Below are 14443 nucleotides of genomic sequence, written 5' to 3' on the forward strand. Positions count from 1 at the left end.
GGACCGGCGTATATATGGCGGAGCGTAGCGCAGAATGTTTTACTGTCAAACTATTATCGACATTGTCTTCATTGTAATAATATTAAAAATCAATTAACACAATAATAAATTCGTAACGAGCAAGGAGTTTACTGGTTGTTGCTATACTATGCATATTTCTAACGCTGTCATTATCTTCCGTACCACCGCTAACGAGACCAAACTGTCGACGGACAGATCTCGACGCGACGTAACATCTTAAGTCAGCCTATTGTAAGTAGATTCTATGTTGTAAGTATGATGTATGTATTTTGGTGCTGCATTACTAATTTATTTGTTTTGTTTCATATATAGCGATGACCAACACCATTTATATGAAGCGAAAACACTTATTAATATTGTGTACATTTGGATAATTTGAATAAATTTCGCTCTGAAGTGTTGTTTTATTGTTTCGATGACATATTATTTCTAATACCTGAAATAAATTATTTAAGTAGGTAGGTTTGTTGAATGAAATATGTCACAAATATGGGACCAGAAATATACATCATAATAAAATTATAATGGTATGGTACATTTAGGGCCAAGCCACGAAGCCCCTCGCGGCAGTGTTCGTATGATAGTGTAAACGCGTAACGCGGCCGTGTCATGTTGTCTTCGAGAAATGTGCGTGGAATGGTATTCTGTAAGCCAAATTTCTATAGTCCTAAACATGATGCGTTGTGTTACGTGCTTGTTACGCACTGTTAAAATAACGTGCGGGATAGAGAATAAGGCCCCTGCTCTGATGACTGAGCGAGACAGACATACGGGGGAATGGGAAGAGCGCTGTGCCAACCCAGAACCACTCATCCCGAGTCTCTGATTTGACCACAGGTAGAAACACACAGAGTGCACGTACGCTACGTATGAGATGCAAAATGAGAAAGTTGGTGAAACTTACACTTGTCCCACGTAGGCTGCATACAGACCCCTCGTAATTTCTCAGGAGCGCTAGTGTAAATTCTAAAGACACACAGGTCACACACGCATACCTTTCCATCTAACTCTTCCCATCCGATGGGTTTAACGTTACGTGTGACAGCAATGCTAAATATGTTTGTATAAATTCAGTCATATCTTCACTACATAGTATAAAACAAAGTCGCTTTCTCTGTCCCTATGTATGCTTAAATCTTTAAAACTACGCAACGGATTTTGATGCGGTTTTTTTTTAATAGATAGAGTGATTCAAGAGGATTGTTTATATGTATAATAATAACATATAACATCCATTAAATAGTGGAGAAATACTGTTATTTTGTTATGTTATACCCGTGCGAAGAGCGGGCCGCTATGTTTTTATACACAACGTTCACAATTTTTCTGTAGTGTATTTAGTATCAGTATAGCACCCGTGTGAAGCCGGGGCTGGTCGCTAGTTTCATATAAATTCAAGTCTAGATGTCAATGCTGTGCATACATGGGTTACGCGTGCCCAGTTTATTTCTATCTTTACTTTAGTAGTAAGTATCCACGACGTGCGACATAGATATTACGGCGTCTTTTAATATATGGTTTCAAAATACAAACAAATAAACGTTCTATCAAATTTATTCTATTTGAATGGTAGGTAAAAAAAAACAAAATGCATATTTACAGTGAATCTTAAAAAAAACAGAGTAACTAGCTATGAAAACAAATACGGTATTGAAGTAAACCCGACATTCGACAAAAATGTTAGATTTAAATATTGGTTTTTGAAATGTCGAGTGACTTCGGCATAATCAAAATAATTTCTTTAATATTATCTAATACTTAATTTGAGAGAGTCAAGCCCAAAGAGATGATACAACTTTCACTATAATTATAAAAAAAATACGTATGAGGTTATCGCACAGTGCTATTTTTTGACGCGATAGAGTCGCACGACCAGATTTAGTGTACGCAGAGAAAAATGTTTCAAAATGAATACGGTCGTAAATCGCAATGCGGTACAGATACAAAACTAATCAATACGCGCTTCCTCAGTACATTCCTCGTATGATGCACTGCACGCTCTAGACGCAAGTTATAATAATGAATACGGAGAATAAACACACTCCTGCAGCACGTTATGCGCATCGAGAAACAATATTAACACTACTGTATCATTACAAAAATCCTCTTATGCTTAGCTCTTACACTTATTTACAAAATTACACAGAAAAAATCTTTGCAAAGGATAGGCGGTCATATAAATGAACTCTGTTTGCATCGATTATATGCGGCTGCACTCCAACCATGCAAATGTACGCGTATCTTCTAGCCTCTACGCGCAAAAATACGCTGAATATGATGTCGCCCAATTCTTTGAACAATACGGTACGCGGACGGCACAGTTCAGAAATAATGAAATAGGACATCCAAACACAAGTGCAAATCTCTTTTTATGATTGGAAACATTATTAAACAAGTTGAAAACAAATCATATAATATCTTTTTTTATTAAAAAAAACTTCCAGAGAGCCTAGAGGCTTGAATTTTAGAATGAAAAAGTAAAGGATGCCGCTTGGTGAAATGATAAAACTTGGAAAAAATCCACAAAGAGAAACATAATTTTAGTGTGGCCTATATCAAATGATTATTATACACATCATAGTGTTTGTCTATTTCAAAACCATTTATACAATTAACTGATAATGCTCTGATAGTCTATCCCAAAACCATGCATCCCGTATAACTGATGCTGGTGTGACTGTCTATTGTAAAAACATTCATAAACTTAGATAATAATGGTGTGATTGCCTGTTTCGAAACCATCCATCCCACTGTTGGCGTTGTTCTCTATTGCAAAACCGTTCATTCATATACTGTAGTGGTTTAGTCTAGTGATAAACCACTCATTCCATTACACCAGAGGGGGTAATTCTATATAAAAACAATATTCATTCCATCTCATCAGAGTACGTTTTTTTGTAAAACCATCCATCCAATGAACATCAAGTAAACCAATACACTATTCGGTTCATTTTAAAGATGTTATAAGAAAATGAAACTATTAAAAAAAATATTTACTAATGACGAGAAATTAAAGATTACAATTACTCAATTTTCTCGTGCAGCAATGCAATGATGTACCGATCGGTGACACACGACTTAGTTGTGCCGAACGGTGGTCGACTTAAAACAAGCAATGGTTGGTTTAAACACACATAACCCTGCTGAATTAACGAAGTACACCGAATTGTCCCACAAAGTTTTGACGTTATACATAAATATAATTTAATATGGTGACTCAGAAACTAAAAGCTTTAAAAACATTCTCAATTCGCTGCCTTATTGCCGCAACATAAGCATTCATACGACATCCCATTGTCCTTTAAGTTATGTGAAGCGCAACTGGTGGTACAGTTCGACCAGTCAGTCATGGTCAACTTGAAATCAAGAACATCTATTCCTGAATCTTAATCTCTTCGTCACCTGCAGGAACAACGTAAAGAACTTCAAGCCGGGCTTGGTTAAACAGTCTTACTGTACACCGTTGAATACTAGCCCTAATATTTTTGATTTTTTGTTGCCCCACATGCGTCCTATGTCTCCTGATACATTTCAAAGCTGGGCTATTCTGAAATCAATGCATGTGGGCTCCCTTTAACCAGCTAAAAAGATAAGGCATCAGTGGCGAAGGGAGATGTTTTTCAAAAGGTAACCCGAAACAAAAATAAATTGTCTTACTTAATATATCGTGGACAATTAAAAAAAAAACAAAGGTTAGACAAATGTAAATAAACATAAAAGGGAAGTCGGTAGGAAGCGGGTTGTATGGACGCTTCGTCGCTGTAAGGCATTACAATTTTACAAACTCACACACACACCGCTTGTGTCACTCCATCTAAACACATCTATGAGACTATAAATACTCCATCATCACTTCAACCTGACATTCTCTTTGGGCTCAAAGTACACGCTTATAAACTAGAGAGATTATGTTAACGTCTAGGGTAGTGGGTGCTGGCTTGGTGTAAGACCGCCGTGCTCGGGGCTGTGTTTTTGTTTTTTCCGCTTTTTCTCCTTTTTTCGCTTCTTGCGCTCTTTGTCGTCGTCGTGCCGTTTCTGCTTTTTGTGCTTCTTCTCATACGTGTCAGGATTTGAGGAGTCTGCAAAGAAATATTCATAGGCTAGTTATATAGATACCATAGGCTTGTGGGTTAATTATATGATAATTATGTTATTCCAGTCAGGATAATAATTTATTAACAATATTTAAATTTCATTTATAATACAGTCATGTAAAAATGGAAAATCTAGTTTTGACTGGTCAAAATATGTTCAAAATATGCTTGTTTTATAACCAAAAATCCTTCTGATCATAATTCTCAGCAAGAATATACTATGATATACATAATTTATCTTGTTTGTTCAAATTATATGAAAGTGTTTTTCTTGATTGAAACATGTGGTGGTGGAATGTGCCAGATAAAATGACATGACATACAGCCTATTCTATCATGGAAAAAAGCTATATTTGTTTCACAGCGTACTTGCTCATTATTCCAATTGACAATGCTTACATCTAAACTTACAATTTAATACAAAAGAGAAAGAGAATATGAACTATTCATATTCTCTTATTCAATTCGAACATAACATCAACATGTAATTGAGTAACACCAATAAATTATTTACTGATGTTTTCCTCATTATGTACACACCCACAGACACATTTTCCTTAATTATCAAGGCTAAGTAGTGCTGAAGGGTATTTTATCAAAAGTATGGTTATCAATACATTTATGCAACTTTCTTATTTCTGTCTGATGTTAAGAAATCATGCCAAATGTCTAAAATATGATTTTTGAGAAGACATGTTTCAAAGTTATCAATTATGCCTCAGCTAATAAAATGAATTGAAAAGAATGAAAAAGATAAAATGAATGAAAAAGAAACTGACATTGCTTGTTTTCTCATTTGGTCTTCATAAACATGGGGCTATGGTTGGTTTAGTTTATCAAATACAAATTAGGTTAAAAAAAATTAAAACAGGTCTCAATCATTTTGTGAGAATTATGTATAATCTTTACACTTTATGCCATCTCAATGTGGCTAATATTGAAGGACATTTTATGTAATTATTTACATCACAATAGGAATTTTGCTACCATTGCATAACACTATTCCAACAAATTCTGTGACAATACTTTCACTTTTGGGTATTATTGTTATTGGTTGCAAAAACATCTCTACTACATCCAAAACCACATTACCTTGTAATGGAGCCTCTTGTCCAGGCGGTGCTCCGTCCTTGTGCTTGTGTTTCTTGTGTTTACTCTTGTGTCTCTTTGGTGGCGTCGCACTCACGTAGCGGTACTGTTCAGGCAGCGGCCCCGGGTGCAAGCGGAACCCCGCCAGCTGAGCGCTCGTCAGCGGCAACAACTCCTTGCCCCCGATCGGCCGCTTAGCTATGACCGAGCCCAACGTGCTGTTGTCCTCCTGCCCCGGGCCGTCCACTATGCCCGGCAGGTTCGGCAAAAACGACGACAACGATTCCTTCAGCTTCTTGCCATTGAACTTACTGTACGAGTGCTCGAGGCAGTAGTATGCCATCAAATTCGTAGCCCCCGTCAGTTCACATTCTCCTACAAGTTTCAAGAGCGTAAATACGAGTTTTTTTACTTTGCAATATATAATAGATACTATGGCGTACCTGGAGGTTCTTTCATCAAATAAAATGGCCCACTGTGCACTATAGAAGGGTTCTTGCCGAGCGAGATGGTAGTTTTGAGAGTGCCAGAAGAATCCTGTCGCGAAACTACTGGCGACCTCGCTCCTCGAGGTGACGATTTTGGAGAATAAGGTTCTACTTTTCTAAACTGATCAGACATCATCTTTAATCAGCATGGTCTACGTAACTAACATAAATAATAAATGATACAAAACAAAACGATAATAAAACTTAAAACGATCCTGCCTTTACGAGCTGCTTGACAAATCTGCAAAATAAAAATGATTTCCTACTCGATTGGGTAACAGATTATACACATATCGATTACTAGAATCAAGGTCATAATTTATCGACTAAAAAATTCTAATTATTTATGCAATATATTTATTTTAGTAAAAACATAATTAAATGAGATTTTGTTTAATATATACATAAAAAACATAATTGATCTATATTTTTTGTTTGTGTAAGTTGTAAAGAATGAACGAAATGAATCATCATCCATAGATCAAATATTTTATAACCATCGACTACAAAGCTCTCCACACAGAAACTACTCATTCAATCAACGTCTGTGCCCGAAAACCCAGCTACAGAGAAAATATTACGCCGATTACACATACGCTTCACACGTTACGCTTTTAGTTATAAATTTTACATAACACAACCTATTATCACGACTTTTATTCTTAAGGAGGTAGGCAAACGTTCTCCAGGTTCTTCGTTTAGGTCCTGGGGGCATTTAAACATTTCCATCACTATATTTCTTCACTCATCACAAGCAAACGATAGGACCAACCTAGGACTAACCGGAACTATTATAACATCCTTAGTACTTCATAGAGTACAAAGTGTTGCTCGCGGCTTCGCTCGTGTTTACCTTTCTCGCTTCAAAGTCCCCAAATCACTGTACCGATCCACGCAGCCATCTATAAGACGTCCAGCGCAATGTATTTAAAAAATAATATGATCAGATTCCATTATTTTCCATGGGAGCAGATTACAGGGACAAAAAGTCACCTATGTGTACTTACTTCATTTACTGCTTACAAACATCCAAACATTTTCATAAACTTTTGTATTTATAATATTAGTAAAATAAGAAGTAATATTTATAATGTTAATAAGATAAATCCTATAAAAGGTATAATAGCAGGAAAACATCTTGAGCACACCATGTGTAGGGGGATTTATTTTGTACGTAAATGTATGTGCAGAAGTCATATCCACCACGCTGTATTCTATTCAAGCTGCTTAAGATGTTTTCTGGTCATGGCAATTTAAATTGATCTAATGCACTAATGTAATATGTAAGGAACTTTACATACTTAAGTATTCAATTTAAAATTGATCGAATCATAGTAGATTTTGAAGCTTATATGGGCGGATTTTTTTTATCAGTGGAATGCTATTAAACCTTGAGAAAAGATTCTGTTTGTACCAAAAACAAATAGATACCTAAACATTTAAAAAATAATTAAATTAAGTACTTAAGCAATCTTAGTGTAACTGATATACTAGACCATAGTGTACAGTGTACTCTTGAAGTGTATGTAACCTGCTTTATAGGATCGAAGGTTTAACATAATATATTTATACGATATCAACTGACTTATTCACAAAAGTAAAATTATATAATATTTATATAAACTACGCCTATTATTCATGATTAATACAATTCTATTTCTACATTTCTATTTTCAAATATAATTTTTTGTCTATGTTTGTGAACCACGTGTCCGCGATTCACTTTATATGAGTACTGTGCTAGAAAAAAGTTGAAATTAAAAAAAAAATAATCGTAGTCTATGGTTCATGATTAGCTTCTCGTTATGCGTTATAATTTTCAGCAATGTGTTTGGAAATAAACATAATATGACTATAATTTCGTTATGTTTGCATCAATTTGTGTAATATGAAATCTGAAAAATGTTCGTGAATTGTGATTTGAGTGGTACAAATACAAAGCAACGCTTTTGATATCACCATTCCTCGCTCTGCGAAGTGACGCCATTTTACGGGAATGATCAGCCCGCGGCTGCCTCATAATAAGCCTAATGTAAGGATCGTTCTAATCAAACGGATGCATGGAAACGAATCTTTATTCTTACATTCGTACTGGACGTACGATTTTAGAGGTACAGATCACAATGTATTTATTGTTGTTATTGAGATTATAATTCAAATCATGTTTCGATTTCCTCTTGTTTGAGCGTCTTTTGTTTCGGAACAGTCACAAACACGTGTTTATAATTTTTCAGAAAACTATGGAAGATGGTAATGTTGTCAATGCGAAAGACGACAAAATTAATTCCGGATCACTGGCGATCTTGTATGGTGAGAGACCCGCCAAATTGACCGCCAACGGGCACGAGTACTCCGGCGAGCCCTCGAGTCCGCCCGACGAGCCGCGGCGGGCGCACGCCGACGAAGACAAGTTTAGGAAGCGCATCAACCCATTGAGGATCCACCTTGGCAAGAGGCCCTTCGTCGACAACTCGCAGCAGTACTTCGCCAACAAAAAGCAGAAACAATTCGCGACCAAACACAGTGATACAAACACCAGCAATGTTCCCAGAGTGCCCAAACTCATTCCCAAGAGGCCGGACGTCAATCAGTTCCGTAATATCGTGCCCCAAGTGGACCCTAGGGTTGACGACGAACATGACAAACCCGTGCCACGACTCGTGCCTAAAAGCCAACTGTTACAGTTCAAAAAAGGTAAGGTTGAAAAGGGAACCCAGCTGAAGGAGTATGCCCAGAGCTTGGGGTTGCAGCCTATGGTTAAATTTAAGTGTCGAAAGTGTTGTTCAATGTCATTTAAGACTTTGGCCATGTTGAAAGATCATCAGTTGGTATGCCGGGCCCAGGCTAGAGAACCCACCCTGAGCCCGGAGGCTGCGCCGTGTCCAGAGCCCAATACTGGTGGCCCATCAAGAGTCACGCGGAAAGTGTACCTGTGTTCAGCTTGTGGAACGTATTATGAGAACTGGAATCTCTTCCTGCACATGAGAGAAGTTCACAATAGACATATATGCCTTTTTTGCCTTGGAATGTTTTCAAAAGCGGAGAAACTGTCATCACATTTGACAAACAAACACAATGTAAAAGAGTTCAGTTATAATAGTAAAGAGGAATTTTTCAGTGTTTACAATGGAACATTATATTTAATGTGCTGTGAATGTGAAGAAATATGCAGTGAGCAAGATGATCTGTTCAATCATGACTGTAATAATGTGAAGCCCAAACCGGTGCCTGTTCTTATTAGTAAAAATGCAGTTAAACCCAATAGTATAAAAAGTTCTAAAACCTCTAACGAATTGCCAACAAATGGTCCCATGTCATTAACGAGAGAGCCACCAAAAATGTTCACTGAAAAACGAGACATTATGGACACAAAACTGGAAACAATCACATCTCAACCTCACAAACCCTCAGTAGATATATCCACAAATGATATAATAAATAGTGATAATAGCATAAGTTCGGATAGTTCAGCGACAACTAGTAAAAACACAAGCAATACTGTAGATTCAGGTATGGAATTAGAATGCTCTGATAACAGACTAGCGTCAAGTCCTGTTCGCCTTAACACAATGAGCCCGGATAGAACAAAGTACATGATTCCCAATGGTGATGACAGTATAGAACATTCAGAGGACAGTGATTCACAAGAACCAGAAGACACTCCACAGTTAAATACAACAGTACTAGAGCCAAAACCTGAAGAACCTTGCTCAGCACCTATAGAAAAGGAAAAAGAATGTGGTATAAAGCTTACACTAAGTCTAAATAATGCAAATTCTCCAGTGATAATAAATTCTACAGTAGATCCTACTATTGGGCAACAAAACCTCTATAAACCTCCAACTAGGGTAAGAAGACCACCAAAGAGGTATGAAAAAGAGGCACCACCAGAACCACCTCCACAGCCCAAAACGCCATCAATAAAAATGACCATCTGTGACCGAGCTGACAGCCCATTTGTAAAGACCACAATATATGAGAATAATCAAGAGACAACATCAAGAACTATTTTAAATAACAATCTTGAAACAGCATCTGTACCGGAACCTAAACAAGATAACATGGTAAAAACAACTATATATGATAACAAATTGGAGGAAATAAACACATTGAATAGGGTACCAAAGTTAACAGTCAGGGTTCCAAAAGAGCTGTTGGACAAAGATTCATCAAGTGATTATTCCTCTGATAGTGACATCAGTGAAAAGTTAACAGTAGATGAAAATAATACAACTATTGATGAGCAAGAGAAACTTAAAAATGAAACAGTCATTGAGCCACTACCTACAGAGCCCATAGTACCCATTGTGGATCATATCAAAGAAGAAGATGAAGAGAGCCCTCAAATAGAAGATGAACCCAAACTTCAAGCAACAGATGAAAATGAAATGGATCACAAAGTAGAAACTAAGACTGAAATATCAGAAATAGAGACACCAAAAGAACCCATAGTAGAAGAACCTTCTATACCTGTAACTGAATTATCCTTAAATAGGCCTTTAGACAAATACCCCTTAAAAGAATTATTGAAAGTGTTTTTGTCATCAACAGTGCAACATTGTATATATTGCAACCATGTCCGCAAGATTGCAGTAAACTGTGAGCAGCTATCTCTACATATGGTCGCACAGCATCGCTTCGCCGCTACTGTGGATAGTATTACGGCTGAAGAACTGATGCCAGAGACTATTATAGCCAAGTTAAAATCCGGCGCTGAAGAATTAAGTTCTGTGTTTATTAATCTAGACTCTTATGACAGTGTTGATAAGTGTGAAAATGTACAGTATGAGCATCTGTTTGAATGTTTTCAGTGTTATTTTACAACTGCTATCCACAAAGATCTCTATTTACATAATCGTAAAATGCATCAAAAAACAATTTTATTATGTGTTATGTGTAAATCTAATTTTTATAGTTATAGTGAATTATTATGTCATTTATGCCCTGGGACATATAATTCAGAGTATGAAATGAAATTTAGATGTTGTTTCTGCAATGTGGATACTATACCGTCACAGTTCAGGTTGATGGTCCACTTGCGAAAGATACATCACACCTGTGATGTGTGCTTAGAGGCGTGTCAAAATCAAGCACGATTATCAAATCATGTATGGAAACACAAGTTGCACCACTTATGCTATCGTTGTGGTATTGCTTACAGAAATAAGCCAGACATTACGAATCATTTGTTTTGGAAACATGGTACAGAGAGTGTTTTATGTAAGAAATGTCTCCAAAAAAAATGGCCCCACGTATATCACTTTTGCACACCTCCAGCAATTTTTGCCTGTGAAGAATGTAATTTACAGTTCACCAGAGCAGTATGCTTAAAAGTTCACAAAAGATTCCACTCAGGTGATTTTCCTCATGCATGTATAGAGCCAGAATGTACAGAGAAATTTGTGTCAAAAAAACTTCTCAACAAACACATACTTGAACATAAGAAAAAACTATTCTTAGAAGATTTAGATGAATTAAAACCAAGTATCCCAAGTGAATTGCTACCAAAAGCGGCGGATGATCCCATTCCTGTTATTGACTTGGTGGATGAGAAACCTCAAGAGGAGGCTGGAACCTCCGAGGTGAAGGCTGAGGCTGGAACTGAGCAATTATCCAAAAAGGCGAAGAAAAAGAAATTAAAAGACAAGGATGCTTTACTTCTAGATGTTAATTTACCTGCACTAAATCTTTCTGAGAGTGACAGTAGTGACGAATCTGATAGCGGTTTGCCGACCGCAAGAGAAGAAAAGATAGAGGAAAAACCTAAAGATGAATTAATTGAAGTAAAACCTGATGGGTCTGAAGTGGATGGAACTAAGAAGATAGACAATGAATGTTTAGAAACAAAGGTTGAAGAAACGGTGCAGCCAATAGAGGACGAAAAGCCTGATGATAAACAGGTTCTAGAAATATGGGACAACTTCAAGAAGTATCAGGCTAAGGTTGAAAAGCAGAAGGAGAAAACACCACCCTTAGTTCCAATAAGAAAGCATGTTTGCGAGTCGGACCATGATTATTGCTTAATACCGACTGATATGAACGGCGAGGAAGATATATTCAGTTTGGACAAAAAGAAAAGCAAAAAGTCTCCTAAAAAGCACCGCGGAGATTTGTCCTCCACAAGCAGTAGCAGCAGTGACAGTGATTCAAGTTGCTCCTGTGGCTCTAATTGCAGTTGTTCATCATCCAGCGGATCATCGTCGTCTAGCTCTTCTGACACGGACTCCTCAGATGAGTCCGGCAATGAAAAGAAGAAAACTAAACGCATCAGGAAAACACTTCCTAACAGAAGGCTCAGTACTGGTTCAAATGTGGATGTCATGGGAAATGCTGAAACTCCTATATTAGTACCCGAAAAAGTTGAACCACCCATAGCAGAAACTGATCTTGAGACGGAAGAGAGCGAAACAGACGAAGAATTTTATGATGAACACCCTCAAAAAATAGCCAACAAATTGTATGAGGAAAAACGTAATCAATTGGTTATAGCATCCATAGCGCCGTCCGATGGTGGATCTGTATCAGGAGAGACCAGTCGCCCATCCACGCCGGTAAAAGAAGAAAAAGAGCATGAGGAAATCAAGGAAGTAACAAAAGTAGAGGAAGAAATAAAGCCAGAAGTGAAAGAAGAACCCGAAACGAAACTGAAGACGGGGAGCGGCAAGAAAAAGAGTAAAAAGAAAAAGAAGTCGAAGAGCTCTAGAAAGCACGGCCCGATTAAAATTAACATTCCTAAAGATATTATTGCTAAGTCAGAAGTGGAGACTACCCCGCCACCTCTACCTCCGAACAAAATTACGATATCATTACAATCCAACACAGTACAAATACCAGAGGCTCCCAATCCGATCGCTGCAGTCGCGTCAAACACCAGCACACCCGCCACCTCGAACGATAAGAAACAACGAGCATCCAAACGAAGAAGAGTACCCAACAAGTTCTATGGTTACTCGAGTGATGAGGAGATGCCTCAGTCGACGACGGGCCTGAATGCCCTCAAACCTACACTTCCACCAAAGTTGGAATGGAGAAAAGAAGATTTACCATCCCCAGTGACACAAAAGGCGAAGAAAGAAGTACCATCAACGATAATGACTAATAGACTATACAATTACTCGGACACTATCAGGTTGACAGCTCCAATACCAGATCCGGAGCCGCCGCGTATCTTGATGAACTCGGAGTCGATGGAGTCGAGCGACTCTGACTCGAGCGAGGAAGGGAACCTCGAGATATATCAGCCGAACAGCAACAGCAGTACGGCCGTACACACGCCGCCTACATATTTGAACTCGGGCACGTCCAGCCTGCCCTACCCGTTCCAGCGGCCGGCGGTGCGGGAGGCGCGCGAGGGAGAAAGCGTGTACTGCTACTGCCGCTGTCCGTATGATGAGGTGTCCGAGATGATCGCGTGCGACGCCGAGGGCTGCCCCATCGAGTGGTTCCATTTCGAGTGCGTCGGCATTATGGTACCGCCTAAGGGCAAATGGTACTGTCCCGAGTGTAGGAAGAATCAAAGTTTCTCAGGTTACAGATTATTATAATCGAAATGTCTTGTATATAATTTTCGCTGTATTGTTATTTGTATATAACTTATTGATTGTAGATACTTTAGGCTTTACCTGTATATCTTTGTAGGTAGTTTGTGTAAGATTTAGGTTATTAGGTCTGAAAGAAATGTATAATTGTTATAAAGTACATGTTATGCTTGATATCGGCTGTGCGGCCCACTCTGTAACCTGGCAAATTGTTATTGACATTACTGCAGCGAGGCGGAAATATAAATCCGATTTTTGATACCAACATGCAGTTTCTTTTTCAACGCGTAGTGCATGTGCACGAGTGCCGAGCGTCCCAGCACAGCGGCAGTCAATTGACTTGTGTTAAAACACTTGACCACGACATGACCGTTAGTGTGAACTGTGAAGTCTAATAACGAGCTCATTGATGTACAGTCAGCCACGCTAAAGTAGCTGAAAAAAATCAAAACTTCGAAACGCTAATACACTGTTGTATTCTTAAATTTTTTCTCTCCACGAAATTCTCTGCATTTACTTCGCAGAAAGAAAAAAATTCAAGTACTTAAATTTAACGCGTATATATAGGCCATATGAGTTTGTTTATTTGTTCAGGTTACGCAGCTTGCTGTACAAAGACGGTGAGTAAAACTGAGTGTTAACTTTTTGTATACTCTACAATTTTTTTCAAAAAGTAGTCAAATACGGTTCCATAATACAAATATACATACTCAAAATGTAAAGATCAGATAATGTTTAGTGGCTTGGTCGATAGTTTTAGATTCCATAATGTCATTGGAATAGTGCCCGATATGGCGACGGCGATAGGCTCGCCCCTTATTGCGTCATAGAACGGAAATAAAATTAATCAGAATATTTTCTGTATCTAATGTGTACTCTCAAATACAACAGTTCTTATCTCAGGAAGTAAATACAGTGGCGAAAAATCGGGATATTCAACTGACCCGGCTCGGTGGTGCAAAGGTATTGTGCACATGGTACAAATACCGTGCTGAGATCTCGGGTTCGATTCCCGGGCCAGGTAAAGTGACATTAAGTTTTCCGTTTAGTGTGACGATTGATTTGTTTTAATCACTGAGTAGTGGTATGTTTAGTTTTTTTCTGTGGTCGAAAGCCTCCGTAATATTTAAATGTCACTACTAAAACTTTTTGCGGGCTTGTCAGTGTCAGTGACTTGGTAACCAAAAAAAGCCCACTGGACAGGTTTTCTTTT

At 38.0% G+C, this 14443-nt stretch overlaps 2 protein-coding genes across 3 annotated transcripts; one reads left to right on the forward strand and one right to left on the reverse strand.

Annotated features, from left to right (window-relative positions):
• Positions 1-1557: 1557 nt before the first annotated feature.
• On the reverse strand, positions 1558-5953 carry LOC115442585 (mediator of RNA polymerase II transcription subunit 19). Its single transcript, XM_030167661.2, has 3 exons — positions 5648-5953; positions 5208-5579; positions 1558-4100 (listed from the first exon to the last, which is right to left on the reverse strand). The coding sequence occupies exons 1-3, from the start codon at positions 5826-5828 to the stop codon at positions 3940-3942; spliced, it is 714 nt and encodes a 237-aa protein (XP_030023521.1). The 5' UTR covers positions 5829-5953; the 3' UTR covers positions 1558-3939.
• Positions 5954-7446: 1493 nt separating this feature from the next.
• LOC115442569 lies at positions 7447-13495 on the forward strand. 2 transcript variants are annotated; one of them, XM_030167630.2, is made up of 2 exons: positions 7447-7803; positions 7927-13495. In XM_030167630.2, exons 1-2 carry the CDS (start codon positions 7753-7755, stop codon positions 13234-13236), a joined length of 5361 nt encoding a protein of 1786 aa, XP_030023490.1. In that variant the 5' UTR covers positions 7447-7752; the 3' UTR covers positions 13237-13495. The 2 variants fall into 2 exon arrangements, with proteins under 2 accessions (XP_030023490.1, XP_030023491.1); XM_030167631.2 differs by having other exon boundaries at positions 7447-7724.
• Positions 13496-14443: the final 948 nt, after the last annotated feature.

The sequence above is a fragment of the Manduca sexta genome, chromosome 17, assembly GCF_014839805.1.
Source record: "Manduca sexta isolate Smith_Timp_Sample1 chromosome 17, JHU_Msex_v1.0, whole genome shotgun sequence".
NCBI classification, from domain to species: Eukaryota; Metazoa; Arthropoda; class Insecta; order Lepidoptera; family Sphingidae; genus Manduca; species Manduca sexta.